The 18,413-nt window shown below is 36.5% G+C and overlaps 2 protein-coding genes across 2 annotated transcripts in view; both read right to left on the bottom strand.

Moving 5' to 3' along the window:
• Positions 1-311: 311 nt before the first annotated feature.
• On the bottom strand, positions 312-12,232 carry OR5B2 (olfactory receptor family 5 subfamily B member 2). The gene has a single exon (XM_045371883.3). It carries the CDS (start codon positions 2,193-2,195, stop codon positions 1,266-1,268), a length of 930 nt encoding a protein of 309 aa, XP_045227818.2. The 5' UTR covers positions 2,196-12,232; the 3' UTR covers positions 312-1,265.
• Positions 12,233-15,463: 3,231 nt separating this feature from the next.
• LOC102117510 (olfactory receptor 5B12) overlaps positions 15,464-18,413 on the bottom strand; it is a 64,144-nt gene continuing 61,194 nt past the window's right edge. The window contains exon 5 of the transcript XR_012423207.1: positions 15,464-15,620. The gene's annotated coding sequence lies outside the window, so the exon portion shown is untranslated. The remainder of the gene's footprint in view (positions 15,621-18,413) is intronic.

The raw sequence follows: 18,413 nt of genomic DNA, 5'->3' as shown, positions 1-18,413 counted from the left end.
TTTTGAGACGTCAGTGAGAAGTTTAATAAAAACCTGGAAATATAAGCATCTCAGGATGGCGCATTAAAGAACACCTATAATCAGAGTATGAGTACAAGATAAAAAGCCCACAAGGAAAACCAGCAGAACATGCAGCAAAGTTGGAGAAAGAAAATACCAGTTAAACCACACGTGTTTATAGCAGCTTTATTCATAACTGCCAACACTCGGGAAGCAACCAAAATATCCTTCAGTAGGTAGATGAATAAAGTGTGATACCACTTGACAATAGACAATATTCAGTGCTAAAATGAAATGAGCTATCAAGCCATGAAAAGATATGAAGAAAAGAGATGCATATTACTATGTGAAAAAAGCCAATATGGAAAGGTTACATACCATATGATTTCAACTATCTGACATTCTGGAGAAAGCAAAACTGTGGAGACAGAAAAAGATCAGTAGTTGTCAGGGGTAAGGGAAGAAGGAAGAATGAATAAGTAGAGCATAGAAGAGCTTTAGAGCAGTGAAACTACTCAATATGATACTATAATGATAAATACATGTCATTATACATTTGTCCAAATCCATAGAAGGGACAACAGCAAGAGTGAATCCTAATGTAAACTATGGTCTTAGGATGATAATGATGTGTCAATGTAGGTTCATCAACTGTAAAAAAATGTAGCACTCTGTTGGAGGATATCGACAATGAGGGAGGGTATACGTATGTGGGGGCAGAAGGTATATGGGAAATCTCTGTACTTACTTCTCCATTTTAATGTGAACATAAAACTATTCTTAAAAAGTCTATTCAAAAATAAATTTATACTATAATACTAAATTAATTACTTAAGTCCTTTATATAAAAACTAGCCACACTCCACTTACTTCTGAGTAAATTTCTCCTTCTAATGCCTATGTGCCCACAAGGGCATAAACATGTACATTTTTGTGGGCTTGTTGGTGTCCCTGTTTAACAAGTATGTTTGCATTGGAATGTGGTAGAGAAAATGCAAGTGGAACAAGTGAGTGAACCAAATGTCATTAGTAAGGTTTGACCAGCAAGTTCCAAAAATCCTAACATTTCCCTTTAGCCTTCCTCGTTCAGGTGTTACATTTCTGAGAACGTTTTATTTTTATTACATAATTGACTTCTAAAGAGGTAAGAATATCACCTCATGAACTTAAATGTATTGTGGGGTTTCAAGTGTAACTCATTGCGTGAGGAAGGTCTGAGATGAGTGAAACATTTTTGTGTATACCACAGTGTTAAAATTCCAATCTTATAGAAATTTTTGCCTTCTCAACACTTTCTTGAATGCATTCTTGACTTCTCTGTTCCTCAGGCTGTAGACCACAGGGTTCAGCATGGGGATGATCATAGCGTAGAACACGGATGCCATTTTGTCTGTGTCCATGGAGTGGCTGGAGCTGGGCTGCAAGTACATGAAGATGACTGTCCCATAGAAGATGGAGACTGCAGTGAAATGAGAGGCACAGGTGGATAATGCTTTTTGGTGTCCCTTAGCTGAATGCCTCTTCAAGATGGTGATGAATATGAACAAGTAGGAGATAAAGATAACTAGAAGAGCAAAAAAGATATTAAAGCTTGACATAAAAACCAGAATCGCCTCACTAATGTGTTTATCAGAGCAAGACAGAGCCATGACTGCTGGAACATCACAGAAAAAGTGATGGACTTCATTGGACTTACAGAAAGAGAGACTGAATATGCCCCCAATGTGGAATGAGGCATTTAGGAAGCCACAGACATATGAGCCTAGGGCCAGACGAGCACATACACTGGCCGTCATGGTGGTGGTGTAGTGTAGGGGTTTGCACACTGCTGCATAGCGGTCATAGGCCATTGAGGCCAACAAGTAATTTTCCACAGTGGCCAAGGCTACAAAGAAGAACATCTGAACAGCACATGCATTGTAGGAGATGACCTTGTCTCCTCTAAGGAACCCAGCCATGACCTTGGGAGTGACAGTTAAGGAGTATCCAAAATCCACCAGAGACAGGTTACTGAGGAAAAAGTACATGGGGGTGTGGAGATAAGAGTCCATCAGGATCAGCATCATCATTCCCACGTTCCCACACAGAGTGAGGAGGTAGACGAAGGTGAACAAGATAAAGAGGGGGACCTGTAGTTCTGGGGCATTAGTTAGTCCTAGAAGTATGAACTTTGTCATTTCTGTACAATTCTCCATCGGTATTATCAGGAAGCATAAGATGTCCTGTAGCAATAAGAAATAAAGCAATAGAGTAATAAACAAAAAAGAGATTTAGAAATGTATAAATACTATATGCATTATGTAATTACAGCAACAATTCATACTTCAAAATTCTATAGATCTAAAGCATAGGCTTAATAACAATCTTTAATGAATTATCTACACAGTTGCAATCTGTTGAATCCAGGGGATCTTTATAAATAATATCCCAATGTTTCCATTTTATAAATTTATAAACTGCTATGTAGTATATTTAATGATGTGTCCAAGATGATGCATCTGGAACTAATTTTTCTGCCAATTCCGTTTTCCCTAATCCAGTAAAACTTATATATTTATGTTGCTCACATACTGGGAACTGCTCTAGGCAATTTGTATGTATATTGATTCCTCTCAACAATATAATGAGGTTGATTAGTTATTGCATTTATTTAATTTGTGAGGCTCACAAGATTAAGTCATTTATTCATATATACACAAGTGTTAATAGTCAAGCCTATCTTCTGGCTCAGGAGAGTTGTTCTCAAGTTCAATGGTCTAAATTGAATTTAAATCAAATTGAATGTGAAGCAATTTACAATTACTCATTGTCTTTGTTGGTGCAAACTTAGGCAGGTTTCACAGTGAGGTAACTGAGAGGAAAATGCACATTAACGGTCTCAGGACAGCTGAAGAAGTAGAGAAATGTACAACCAGCAAAGGCAATTCTGAGGGGAAGGTAGCATCAGATATAGAGCTTGGGATTGGGAAGAGGTGCATATCAGCCCTACCATTTACTACTTAGGCAGCATCGGTCCCAGACTAACTTCCCTGAACCTTGTTTATTTTACCTGCAGAATGAAAATATTAATGAGATCAACCTCAAGGCATTATTTTGAAAACTCAATGAAATAATACATTTTTACAACAATAAACAAAATGTTAAATGTTTAGCACAGTCTGATGAGAGCTAGCTATAATGTTATTGTTAGAATGGAATGATGATCTCTGTTAGTTTCATAAAGGAGGATGGCAGGGCTTTGTGTGTTGGTAAATTTTGAAGTCTTGTAGCCCCTTCTTCAATTTGTCTTTCCTCACATACTAGGGCTACTGAGATTTTCTGTGCCTCCCAATAATTCTCATTCTGTCTTTTTTTCACACAAATGATTGACTGCTCCAGCAATTCCACGGGAACCATTCTTCTGTTTAATTTCTTCCTTGAAACTTACATTTTAGCTCGGTTTTGCAGCATCTCCTTTACTTAAACACATTCTTTTCTTTCATTTTTGCCATCTCTTAGTTGAATGCAAACCCTTATAGTTTAAAATGCATCGTTCGTGGGTTTCCTTTAGTCTGCAGATCTGCAGATCTGTTTTGGTGGCAGGTTCTGAGTTGTAAAATTATTATTTAGATCAGTTCTTGCATATGAATAGTGTTTTAAATTAGAAAGGGCATTCATCCTCTAACTACTATTCATCTGCTAACTACTATTGCCTACTGTCTTTCCACACTGCGTAAGTTTAGCCCATGAAAGCCTTATGTTTGCCAAACTCAACTCATATAACCACTTTTAGAATATACTACGTTCTACAACAGATGTTAAGAACTTTTTATATAAATGTTTACATGTGTGTTTGTGTGTGATAAGTATTATTGTTATTACTATTTTACCATTACGAGAATTTGATATTTGAAAAGTTTTGTGATATTCTACAATTATACAACTAGTATGGAGAATAGTCAAGATTCACAACTGAAACCAAGTTCCAACCTAATCAAAATTTGTGCTTTTAGCTACTTCACAACGAGCATTAGATGTGCTAGTCATAATAAGGATGAGATTATGAGGGAAAGGTTATAATTCTGTATGCATCTTGCTAACTTATTTAGTTCCTTTTATAGTCTGAAGAGCTGTCAATTCACACTTCTGTTATTTTTGTTTGTTTTACTTCCAGTAGAAGCCTGATAGTGAGTAAGATGAAATTACCACCTACTTAATCAGCACATCATCTATCTTATTTTTTTCATCTTCTTTAGGGAAGCAGTATGATATTTCACAAGTATCACTGAACACCCTACCAATGGAAGTTTTGACATCTCTATACTCCAGCCTCAGCATATGTTTTTATAAAAAGAAATTTAAAGCATCTACTCCTGTTCTAAAATAATATAGTATCTATAGCTGTCCCATTGCTTTTGCACGAATTCCCTGTTTTACTAAATGTATATGTGGAACATAGAAGCTTACCTTGCGCCTGGAAAAAAAGAGATAGTCTATCCTGAATACTAAGTCTAAAGTTGGAAATTCAGTCATGGAATAATGTATAAATACCATTAGAAAAATAATCTGTCTCAGGTAGTGGTCAAAAGGCTCCAAGTTCTCTACGGCAAGGAAAGACAGAATAAAAAAACACTAACATCAATAAACTAAACTAAATATAACTGCTATTGTTAGGAATGAGCTCTAACACATAAAGCATTCACTATGTGCAGATTCTCTTTTATGTATTTTGCATACATTAGCTCAAAAAAGTAGAAAGTAAAGGTGTATTGTAGGTGAAAAATAGGATTCCATGTAAGCTTTGATTTTGCTGTGTGTGTATGTGTGTGTGTACATATGCATGCGGTCACCCATTATGGGTCACAATGTAAATCATGTGGATTCCTTATTTTTAAAAATCTAAAGCTTTCAATCAAGAGCCTCTGAATAGCCTGTGCAAAGTTAGGCATGAGACTGTGCTTCAGTAACACAGAACCATGTGTTTTTTAATGTGCTCATTGATCATTTGCTGACTCATTTATTTATTCATTTATTCATTTAGATATATTCATTCATTGCCTCAACAAATATTTAGAGTGCCCTTCATTTTCTAAATGCTCTTCTAAGCACATGGATTTTTTGTGTGTATAAGGTTATTTTGTTTTTTGTTTTTTACTTTTAAGTTCAGGGATACATATACAGGCTTGTTACATAGGTATGTTTGCATCATGAGGGTTTGTTGTACATATTATTTCATCACCTAGGTATTAAGCCTGGGACCCATTAGTTATTTTTTCTGATCCTCTCCCTCCTCCTACCCTCCACCCTTCGATAGGCCCCAATGCCTGTTGCCCTCTAAGCATATGAATTTTAAATGATGAGAATAGTACCATCTTCTATTATTTGAATAAAATCACCATTTTTCTAATTAATGGAGATTGTTGTAACACCTGGACTGTGGCTAAATAGCGTGAGAGCATGAAAATATTTAAAACTGGATACTAAACTCTGGATGTATTCAATGGGAAAATGTTTGCCCTTGAACTTTTATATAGCACATATTCTATTACCACAACCTAAACAGACCATAGAACTGAGCTAGAAACTTACCTTGCTCTTCAAGGAAAATGACACACTTTCAGTTGGTATCTTCAAATTGCAAGTCCTACTCAAAGAAGAAAGAAAAGCTCCTATTTAAGAAGTTGTTATTTAATGTCTAGTCACAAATATTGAAGTTCTCTAGAGGGAGGGAGATTTAAGGAAAAAGTGAAGATTAGGTGGAGATTAGAAAATATTCTCCAACTTGTCACACAGGACTGCTGCTGTGAGGAAAAATAGAAGTCTCTGAATGCATTTTGTAAAGTGCTAAAGAGCTCTAAGAAGGGATCATCATATCCACAATGAACATCATTTTTAGCTGGGGGTTTTATCCTTGGCCATTGTTGCAGACTCAGAGTAATATACCTGTGTGAAATAAGGCCACTTAGTACAATGGACAACCTTTTACACTGAGATCAATAAATGATCACCAAAAGGTGACACACAGGGTGGAACCTCTAACATGATGGTAAATAGAGTCATTTTGGGATGTTAGTGACCAATGACTGGGAACTAACAATAATTGAGGAATTTGAACATACATAAAGTTCTCAGGGGACAAGTTACCCATGAGAATAACCAGAGTCTCACTCCAATCATCGAGAGAAGCAACAACTAAACTGTGCACGGAAGCCTGGTTCTGTTTTCTTAGGAAGAACACTAGTATATTTACTTTACTCGGAGTTATTTCTTCTTGGTAGTGCAAACATCTTCAGAGAAGATTCATCATTAACTTTTCTGGCAGAAATTAGACAGAATCATGAGCGGCATAACAGAAACTAGGCTAAAGTATTATGTAAGTCGTGTTGGCCCATGGCAGCATAACTTCCCAAAATTCATATTGAGATTATAGGTTATATAAACACTTATGCACTTGAATTCTCTCATTAATAAAATAGAGATGAGTACCTTTTTTTCTGAGATAGTAGAATGGATGCTTTGCCAGAATCCTTGCCCACTTGGAAATAGCAAGTAGTGTGTAGAGATTCACACTGTGAACTTGTATCCAAGAAGAAACATGATTGTTCAACATAAAAGTGAAAGAAAACTTTGGATACTGCTGAAAACAAGACAGACAGCAGCCCAAATGGAAATCTGTAAATCAATCCCTCCACATGTGAGAGGGGGAGTGCTCCACAATACACATTTCCACCAGGAAGCCAGGAAATCTAGACCATCGGGAACTTTTGAGCTTCCCAAAACCTGGATCAGACTTGGGGAACAGTCAAGGGACTGTGAGAAGGAAGAGCACTGGGAAGTACCCCACATGCACTCCCAGGCTTAAGGACCAATGGAAGGAGGTCATTCCTGATGCTAACTCATAGCGGGTTGCACAGAAACCTGCCAGCTAGCATTGGTGGCAGTCACTGGTTTGTAGAGTCATTAGTTAGGGATTTATGATCTTAACTTGATTGGAGGAAGAATCCACATAGCCAGAATGGAGAGGCAAGAATAGCATGGGCTTCAGCTGCGGACAATGGAACTGGGAACCCACCTTGCAGGACCAGATCAGGAGGGTTTGAGTCTGAGATGAGTGGTATTGGCCAGGGTAGAAAGTTTTGCAGCCTGGGACATTTTCACAGTCTAAAGGCAAACTGCATTTGAGTTGGCTAACTGTCCCAATTCACTGCTAGTGTCCAGGCGTGGGAAGGAGCCATGATGGGTTGAGTGAGAGCAAATTGGGTCTTACTACCCCTTGATAGACCATGGAGCCTAAGATGCACTCTTTCCCTCATGGGGTCATTGGCACAGCAGCAGTTGCTCTGCTTCTTGTTGGAGTGTTTCTTCAGAGGCCTGAGGATTTCTCTCTGAACCCTGTAAGGGCCAGCACTTGTACATGCCATTGTGGGGTTCAAGTGCAGACTTGCACAACCCCACACTGCTCAGCCTTGCCTTCTTGCCTTGGACACAAAGCATGGAACCACCAGTTTAGACACCCAGAAACAAAGCCAAATAACCCTATTCAGCATACATCATAGTCACATTCTCAAGAAAAGTAAGTCACACCCCGATGAAAGTAAATTCAATAATAGAAGTGACTAATTCTCCAGATGCAAAGAAATCAGGATAATAATACTGGAAGTATGAAAAAACAAAGTGCTATAACACCTCCAAAGGAGCACAGTAATTCTCTAGCAATGAATTTGAACCAATAAGAAATCTTCAAAATGTCAGACAAAGAATGCAAAATACTGATTTTAAAGAAGTTCTGTAAGACATAAAAGAAATCTGAATACCATGCAAAGACATCAGAAAATCAATTCATGATATGAGCTAGAAATTTACCAAGGAGGTAGAGATCTTAAACAACCAAACAACTTCTGGAAATGAAAATTTCAGTGAAAGAATTATGAAGAACAGTTGAAAGCCTTAACAATAGACTACAATGAGCAGAGAACAGAATCTCAAAATTTGAAGACAGTTGTTTTGAATTAATTCAATCAGACAAAAATAAAGAAAGGAGAATAAAGAAGAACAAACAAAGCCTTTGAGAGGTATGGTACTACATAAAGCAACCAAACATATGAAGTATAAGTATTTCCAAGGGAGGAGAAAAAGCAAAAAGCATAGAAACCCTATTTAAGGAAATAATTGACAAAAAGTTTTCCTAGTTTGGGAAGAGATTTACACATCCAGATACAAGAAGCCCAACGAACTACAGAAAAATACATTGCAAAAAGGACCTCAACATGACATATAGTCATCAGATTGTCTAAAGTCAACATGAAAGAAAAATCCTAAAATCAGCATGAGAAAAGTGTCTAGTCATCTATAAAGAAAATCCCATCAGACTAATAGTGGACTAAAAGCGGAAACCTTACAAGCTAGAAAAAATATTCTATTTTTAAAGTACTTAAAGGAAAAAAAACTCTGTCAACCACAAATTTTAAATCCTATTCAGAATAAGCTTAATAAATGAAGGAGAAATAAAGTTCTCAGACAACCAAATGCTGAGGGAATTCATTACCACTAGACTGGTCCTATAAGAAATTCTCCAGGAGTTCTAAATGTGAATACAAAATGTCAATATTCACCATCATATAAACACAAAATTACAAAAAGAAAAAAAAAGACAATGACTACACGACAGAACTCCGAACTCCACTAAACCACAAAGACAAAGGAAAAAAAGAAACAAAGAATAGCAAACAGCTAGATTACAATTTACATTATGTCAGAAACAAAAGCTCACATGTCAATATTAACCTTAACAATAAATGAATTAAAATTTTCCACTTAAAAGGTATACATTGATGACATAGATAAAAACATGAACCTACTACATGCTACTTAAAAGAAACTCACCTTAGTGGTTGGCAGACAGTTATAGACAGAAGTTAAACAGGTGGAAAAGATACTCCACACAGATGAAAACCAAAAGTGAGTAGTAGTAGTTACATTTATATTGGGAAAAACAGACTTACAATAAACAATGATAAAAAAATACAAATAAGGTCATTATACAATGATAAAGAGATCAAATCAGCAAGAACATATAAAATTCTAAATATATGTGCACCCCAAAATGGAACAGCACCCAGACTCATAAAAAAATACTAGACATAAAGAAAGAAACCCTAGAAGAAAACCTAGGCAATAACATTCAGGACATAGGCATGGGCAAGGACTTCATGTCTAAAACACCAAAAGCAATGGCAACAAAAGCCAAAATTGAGAAATGGAATCTAATTAAACTAAAGAACTTCTGCACAGCAAAAGAAACACCATCATAGTGAACAGGCAACCTACAGAATGGGAGAAAATTTTTGCAATCTACCCATCTGACAAAGGGCTAATATCCAGAATCTACAAAAAACTGAAACAAATTTACAAGAAAAAATCAAACAACCCCATCAAAAAGTGGGCAAAGGATATGAACAGACACTTCTCAAAAGAAGACATTTATGCAGCCAACAGACACATGAAAAAATGCTCATTATCACTGGCCATCAGAGAAATGCAAATCAAAACCACAGTGAGATACCATCTCACACCAGTTAGAATGGCGATCACTAAAAAGTCAGGAAACAACAGGTGTTGGAGAGGATGTGAAGAAATGGGAACGCTTTTACACTGTTGGTGGGACTGTAAACTAATTCAACCATTGTGGAAGGCAGTGTGGCGATTCCTCAAGGATCTTGAACTAGAAATACCATTTGACCCAGCCATCCCATTAGTGGGTATATACCCAAAGGATTATAAATCATGCTGCTATAAAGACACATGCACACTTATGTCTGTTGTGGCACTATTCACAATAGCAAAGACTTGGAACCAACCCAATGTCCATCAATGATAGACTGGATTAAGAAAATGTGGCATATATACACCATGGAATACTATGCAGCCATAAAAAAGGATGAAGCCAGAAACCATCATTCTGAGCAAACTGTCGCAAGGACAGAAAACCAAACACCACATGTTCTCACAGGTGGCAACTGAACAATGTGAACACTTGGACACAGGGTGGGGAACACCACACACCGGGGCCTGTAGTCGGGTAGGGGGAGGGAGGAAGGATAGCATTAGGAGATACACCTAATGTAAATGACAAGTTAATGGGTACAGCACACCAACCTGGCACATGTATACATACGTAACAAATCTGCACGTTGTACACGTGTACCCTAGAACTTAAAGTATAATAATAAAAACAGAAAGAAACATACAGAAATGCAATAATAATGGGGGACTTAACACCCCACTGAGAGCACTAGACAGGTTATCAAAACATAAAATTAACAAAGAAACATTGGATTTAAATTTTTGACCAACTGGACGTCACAAACATTTACAGATCAGTCTAACTAACAAAAGTAGAATATAGTGTTTTCATGGGCACATGGTACATTCTCCAAGATATGTCACAAAACAAGTCTCAATATATTTTTAAAAGTTGAAGTTATACCAGTTATCTTCTCAGAGCATAGCCAAATAAAACTAGAAATCCAACACCAAGAGGAACTCTGGAAACTATAAGCAAATACCTGGGAAGTAAACAATATATTCCTAAACAATATTTAGGTTGTTTACCAAATTAAGTTATACATTAAAAATTTTTGAAATAAATAAAAATGGAAACAAAACATACCAAAACATATTGAAAACAGCAAAAGCAGTGCTAAGAGAGTAGTTTATAGTATTAAATGCCTACATCAAAAAATAGAAAGATCACAAATTAACAACATAACATTGTACCTCAAGGAACTAGTAAAACAAGAACAAACAAAACCCAAAGCTACCAGGAGAAAACAAATAACAGAGATCAGGGTAGAACTAAATGAAATTGGGACAAAAACAAATAAAATAGACAAATCACTAGCTAAACTACCTAAGAAAAACATGAGAAGAGATCCATATAAACGTAATCCAAAATAAAAAGGAATACATTATAGCTAATACCACAGAAATACAAAAGATCATCAGAGGCTGCTGTGAACAACTATGCATTCGCAAACTAGAAAACCTAGAGAACATGAATAAATTCCTGGAAACAAATAAGCTCCTAAGATTGAATGGGAGAGAAAAATCTTGAACAGAGCAATAATGAGTGATTAAATCAGTAATAAAAAAACTTCCCAACACCACCAACAAAAAAGCTCAGGACTGGATAAATTCACAAGGTAAAAAGAAATAATAGCAATCTTTTGAAACTCTTCCGAAAAATCAGAGAGGAGAGAATCTTCCCTAACTCATTCTCCAAAGCTGATATGAGTCTGATACCAAAGCTGGCAAGGACATAAAAATGGAATACTACAGACCAATCCCTGATAAACATAGATGCAAAAATCCTCAAAAATATACATGATTTGCTAGCATTTTGTTAAGGACTTTCTATGTGAAGATTTTGCACATATATTGAGGTATATGTATAACAGCATATCAAAAAGATAATATACCACAATCAAATAGGTTTTATTCAGGGATGCAAGGATGGTTCAACACACACAAATCAATAGATGTGATTAATTACATAAGCAGAATTTAAAAACAAAAGCCATATGATCCTATAAATAAAGACAGAAAAGGCATTTGATAAAATTCAGCATCTTTTTCTGATAAGAACTTTCAAAAAATTGGACATAGAAGGAACATGCCTCAAAATAATAAAAGCTATACATGAAAAACACATAGCCAACAGCATACTGAATGGAGAAAACTTGAAATCATTCTCCCTGAGAATTGGAACAAGACAAGGATGACTATTTTCATCACTCCAATTAAACATAACCCTGGAAGTCATAGCCAGAGCAATCAAGCAAGAACAAATATTAAATGCATTCAAACTAGAAAAGAGAAAGTCAAATTACCTCTGTTTGCTGATGATATGATTTATGTGTAAAAAATCTCACAGACTTCTCCAAATAATTCTTAGATCTGATAAATTAATTAAGAAAAGTTTAGGGTTATATAATCAACGTACAAAATTCATAGCATTTCTACATAATCAACATATAAAATTCAGTAGCATTTCAAAATGAGTAGCATTTGTATAAAAATGCTACTGAATTTTGTATGTTGATTATATAACCTTAAACTTTACTTAATTCATTTAAAACTTGATTCTCGGCCGGGCGCGGTGGCTCAAGCCTGTAATCCCAGCACTTTGGGAGGCCGAGACGGGCGGATCACGAGCTCAGGAGATCGAGACCATCCTGGCTAACACGGTGAAACCCCGTCTCTACTGAAAAATACAAAAAACTAGCCAGGCGAGGTGGCGGGCGCCTATAGTCCCAGCTACTAGGGAGGCTGAGGCAGGAGAATGGCGTAAACCCGGGAGGCGGAGCTTGCAGTGAGCTGACATCCGGCCACTGCACTCCAGCCTGGGCGACAGAGCGAGACTCCGTCTCAAAAAAAAAAAAAAAAAAAAAACTTGATTCTCCACTTGAATTGAGCTGATAATCACATCAAGACATCAATCAATTTACAATATGTGCAAAAGAATACCTAGAAATATATTTAACCAAAGAGGTAAAACACCTCTACAATGTAAACTACAAAACATTGATGAAAGAAATCATAGATGACACAAACAAATGGAAAAACATTCCATGCTCCTGAATTGGAAGAATCAATATCACAAAAATGACCATATTGTCCAAAGGAATCTAGAGATTCAATGCATTTTCTACCAAAATACTAATGTTATTTTTCACAGAGTTAGAAAAATACAGTCATAAGATTCACATGGAATAAAAAAAGGAGCTCAAGTAGTCAAAATAATGCTAAGCTGAAAGAACAAAGCTGGTTTCATCACATTATCTGACTTGAAGTTACACTGTAAGGCTGTAGAAACCAAAACAGCATGATACTGGTTTTTAATAGACACATAGATGAATAGAACAGAATATAGGACCAAAAAATAAAGCTACACACCTACAGCCAACTGATCTTTGACAATGTTGACAAAACATGCATTTGAGAAAGGATACACTTTTCAATAAATGCTGGGAAAATAGAATTTTCCTTTGCAGAAGAATGAAACTGACTCCTATCTCTCACCATATACAAAAATCAACTCAAGTTGGATTAAAGACTTAACTGTAAGACCTGAAATTGCAGAAATACTAGAATAAAACCTAGGGAAAACTCTTCTAGACATTGGGCTAGGCAAAGGATTCATGAAAACCTCAAAAGCACAGGCAACTAAAATAAAAATAGACAAATACGACTTGATTAAACTGAAAAGCTTCTGCACAGCTGAATAGAATGAATAGAAAACCTGCACAATGAGAGAAAATATTTTCAAACTCTGCATCCAAGAAGGGACTAATTTTAATCTAGAAACCATAAAGGACTCAAATAACTAATCAATAACAAGAACAGTAAGAAAAAGCATTAAAAAGTGGACAAAGGACATGAAGAGATATTTGTCAAAAGAAGACATAGAAATCGCCCACGAGCACATGAAAAATATTCAACATCACTAATCTTCATAGAAATGCAAATTAAAATCACAATGAGATATCATTTTATACCAGGCAGAATTGCTATTGTTTAAAAAGTCAAAAAATAACAGATTGGGGTGAGGCTGCAGAGAAAAAAGAACACTTATACACTGTTGGTGGGAATGTAAATTAGTACAGGCACTATGGAAAACGATGCAGAGATTTCCCAGATAACCAAAAATAGAACTACCATTCAATCCCACAATCCCACTACTAGCTATCTACCCAAAGGAAAAAAATCTTTATATAAAAAATAAACCTGCACTTGTATTTTTATCACAGCACTATTCACAATAACCAAGATATGGACTCAACATGAGTGTCCATCAATAGAGGATGGGATAAAGAAAATGTGATACATATCACACACACACACACACACATATATATACACACATCATGGAATACCACTCAACCATAAAAAAGAGTAAAATCATGTCTTTTGCAACAGCACGGATGGAACTTGAGGCTGTTGTCTTTAGGGAAATAATGCAGAAAGTCAAATACTGCATGTTCTTACTTATAAGAGGAAGTGAAATAATGTGTACACGTGAACATACAGTGTGAAATAATAGACATTGCAGACTCAGAAGGGTAGGAAGGTGGGAGCGAGGAGAGGAGAGAGGGTTGACAAATGAAAAATGTCTTAATAAATACAATTGCATTATTCAAGTGATGGTTACTCCAAAAGCCCAGGCTTCAATACTACACAATATATCTATACAACAGAATTCTACTTGTATTCATACAAATGAAAATAAAATGAAGATGATGGTAATGCTTAATTCATATGGTTGGTAGGAGCATGTAAATTAATAAGGTGTTTAAAACAGAGTCTGGTACATACTAAACTGTCAACAAACACACTAGCTATAAAAATAAATTATAAAGTCATCCTTTTTCTGTGAAAGAGCCTCCATTCATTTCTAAGAGTGTTCATTATCTCCAAAACACATAATATATCCCTTAGAGGCACTGAAAGCCATGACTAGTTAATTCCAAATATCTTGCCACATAATGATGAGGTTGGAGTTGTTTTAAATAATTGACTAGCTAAAAATAAAACAGAAGAGAATTAAAATGTACACTGTTTAAGCTGACAAAGCAAATTGGGAAACACTTTTATCTGTAGTGTACTGAATTTTTCCACTGAGATATAAAGTTGAACAACCCCAGTACTCATCAAAAACTTTCCAGATGTGTTTTTATGCAGAGAAAGTCTATAACAAGGGCACCAGAAGTAGACATATAACATTTTTTTTCTGGAAGTCCTTTACCCCAACTCTTCCAATTTTTAGTTTCTTGCTACGTGAAACTTGGTGGAAAACTGTGTAACATTAAGAACTGTTTTATAGTTTCCTACTATGTGAAATCTGGTGGAAAACCATATAACAGTGTTCAGCTGGGCACAATGGCTCATGCCTGTAATCCTAGCACTTTGGGAGGCTGAGGTGGACAGATCACTTGAGGTCAGGCGTTCAAGACCAGCCTGGCCAACATGGTGAAACCTTGTCTCTACTAAAAATACAAAAATTGGCCAGGTGTGTGGCACCTGCCTGTAGTCCCAGCTACTCAGGAGGCTGAGGCAGGAGAATCGCTTGAACCTGGGAATCATAGGCTGCAGTGAACTGCACTCCAACCTAAGCAACAGAGCAGGACCCAATCTCAAAACAAATAAACAAACAAAAAACAGAAACAAAGAGACAAACAAAAAAACAGTTTTCAGGATGACATGAATTCAAATCCTGGTTCTGCCTAAATTGTCCTGGAACATGGGCAAATGTCTTAATGTCATTAAGCCACATTTTCCTCATTAATGAAATGATAACAATAACAATCCTACCTTGCCATGGAGTTGTCAGGATCAAATGAGTTATGTTATGTAAAACACAAAGAACAGTGCAACTGTACGAGGATGCTATATAAATGAGAATAGTTCTTTTTGAAAATCTGCTTACCATGCTCACAGCTTAGCTGCCAGCAAACTTGTCTTAAATATGGGGGAAAATAGACATCCTTGTGCGTCTCTGCTTACTCACATTATCTGGAATTACTTATGCACTGGCCATGATGTTTTATCAGCTATGTTCAGTACAGGAATTCCAAGTCAATTCACTGGGAAAGAAAATAAAAAGAAAAGCCATGAAAGAGGAGCATATTTGGCTCAGTTCTCAGGCTTTCTTATTAAATACCAATTCATAACACTAGGTTATTATACTGGAAAATGACAAAAAAACAAGCTCAAGTATACCAGTGGCTGATTTCAAGTACACTAATTTTATGCCTTCATATTTAAAGTAAATTTTTTGTAGACGGCATGAGGTGGGTCTTTTTTTTTCTTTTTTAAAATCTAATGTTCTTTTTCAATTTGCTAAGTTTATACTGTGTTTAATGTACTCATTGACACAATGAATTAAAATCTACCATCAGACCAGGCACGGGTGGCTCACACAGGTAATCCCAGCACTTTGGGAGGCCAAGGCAGATGAATCACTTGAGGCCAGGAGTTCAAGACCAGCCTGACCACCATGGTGAAACCCCGTCTCTATTAAAAATGCAAAAATTAACCAGGCATGGTGGTACACACCTGTAATCCCAGCTACTTGGGAGGCTGAGGCAGGAGAATCTCTTGAACTCAGGAGGTGAAGGTTACCATGAACTGAGCTTGCACCACTGCATTCCAGCCTGGGTGACAGAGTAAGGCTCTGTCTCAAAAAACAAAAACAAAACAAGCAAACAAAACAAAAAAAAACCCCTATAATCTTCCTAGTTTTTTTTTTTCTGTTTTTTCCATCTTTTCTTTGTTTCTTTTGTCTTCTTTTCCTTTTTAAACTACTTACTATCTTTCGGTTCCATTTTATCTCCACTGTTGATTTATTATTAAATACCTCTCTTCAAAATTGTTTCAGCTATTGCCCTAAAGTTTACATTATATGTCTGGAATTCATGAAAGTATGCTTCTTTATGATACTGTGCCATTTTACGAGTTGTTTAAGGATGTCGCAAACATATACTGCCAATTATGCACTCTAATACTTTATATTATTATTATACATTTTCCTTGTATGTATTCTATACATAAATATAGAGTATATTCCTACTATTTATTATTTAGACAGTCATCTTTTAAACAATTAAAAATACAAAAAGAGTAGATCTTATGTCTATCTGTCTTCATTTAACTCATTTTCAGTGCTCTTCATATGACAAATGTAAATTACTGATTGGCATCAGATTTCTTATGTCTGAAGAAATTCCTTCAATATTTCTTGCAGTGAAGGGCTGCTGACAATGAACTTGCAGCATGTGTGTCTGAAAAATGTCTTTATTTCTCTTTTATTTTGGAATACATTCACTTGGTTTAACAGGGTTTCTTTATTATTTCAGCATTTCACAGATGTTTTCTGGCATGCTCTGCTTCTGATGAGAAATCTGCAGTGAATCTTGTTTTTGTTCCTCTGTATGTAATGTGTCTTTTTTCCTCTGAATGTATTTATAATTTTCTTCTCATATTTGGTTTTCAGTACTTTGAATGTGACACGTATAGGTGATAGCCATTTTGTTAAATCCATAGTATACAGAGCAAAACAAAAAAGTACCTGCGTAAATAGACTTTGGTCTAATGGGGAGACATTAAAAACTTAAACTCACAGATAAATACATAATTATAAATTATATATTATGAAAACAAATTTTTTTTTTTCTCAGAGAGGATTATAATAGAGGAAGCTTAAATTTAAAAGGATAGAATAAGGTCAGGCGAGGTGGCTCACACCTGTAATCCTAGCACTTTGGGAGGCCAAGGCAGGCAGATCACCTGAGGCCAGGAATTCAAGATCAACCTGGCCAACGTGGTGAAACCCCGTCTCTACTAAAAATATTATACAAAAAGTTAGCCAGGCACAGTGGTGTGCGCCTGTAATTCCTGCTACTCAGGCAGCTGAGGCATGAGAATAGCTTGAAGCCAGGAGGTAAAGATTGCAGTGAGCTGAGATGGTGACACTGCACTTTCCCCTGGGCAACAGAGCAAGACTCTGTATCAAAAATAAAAAATAAAATAAAGTAAAAATTAAAGGGTAGAATAAACATTTCCAGAATGGCAAAGCAAGGACCTCCAAAAATTTGCTCTTCCATAAAAGCAATTATAACACAGGTAAAAAAGTGTTTTGAAACTCTCGAAACTAACCAAGGACATGCAACAATTCAAGGAGTATTCATTCAAAAACAATGACTGGGCCGGGCGCGGTGGCTCAAGCCTGTAATCCTAGCACTTTGGGAGGCCGAGACGGGCGGATCACAAGGTCAGCAGATCGAGACCATCCTGGTTAACACGGTGAAACCCCGTCTCTACTAAAAAATACAAAAAACTAGCTGGGCGAGGTGGCAGGTGCCTGTAGTCCCAGCTACTCGGGAGGCTGAGCCAGGAGAATGGCGTAAACCCGGGAGGCGGAGCTTGCAGTGAGCTGAGATCTGGCCACTGCACTCCAGCCTGGGCGACGGAGCTAGACTCCGACTCAAAAAAAACAACAACAAAAAAAAAACAAAAACAATGACTGAATCTCAGGGTCAACAGTGAGTTTTGTGATACGTTAGCTTGCTTTATCCCCCAGCTTTGCGGTAACCTTGAACACCAGCACACATGGAACTATGTTAGCTGAAAAAAAAATGGTCTAACAACCATTGAAGTGAGCAAAATGTGTTGGAGATTGCTAATGGGCCTGCTTCCCAGAGAATTGTCACTGTTTCATCTATTTGGCAGCTTCCTGGGAAAACCCCATTCACAATTTTGTCTCTATTTCACCAGACTCAGTTCACTCAGTGAGAAAGTTTTATTGCTAGAGTGTTTGTCAAAGCATTGAGCAGCAATTGTTTAACATCGCAATTGCCTGAAAATGTAAATATCAGTTG

Source organism: Macaca fascicularis, chromosome 14, assembly GCF_037993035.2.
Source record: "Macaca fascicularis isolate 582-1 chromosome 14, T2T-MFA8v1.1".
In the NCBI taxonomy this organism is placed as follows: Eukaryota; Metazoa; Chordata; class Mammalia; order Primates; family Cercopithecidae; genus Macaca; species Macaca fascicularis.
The sequence above is the reverse complement of the archived record's forward strand: the minus strand, read 5'-3'. Positions and strand labels throughout refer to the sequence as shown.

Coding starts and splice junctions, on each gene's coding strand:
- OR5B2 (XM_045371883.3), bottom strand. CDS start 2,195: ATGGAGAATTGTACAGAAATGACAAAGTTCATACTTCTAGGACTAACT.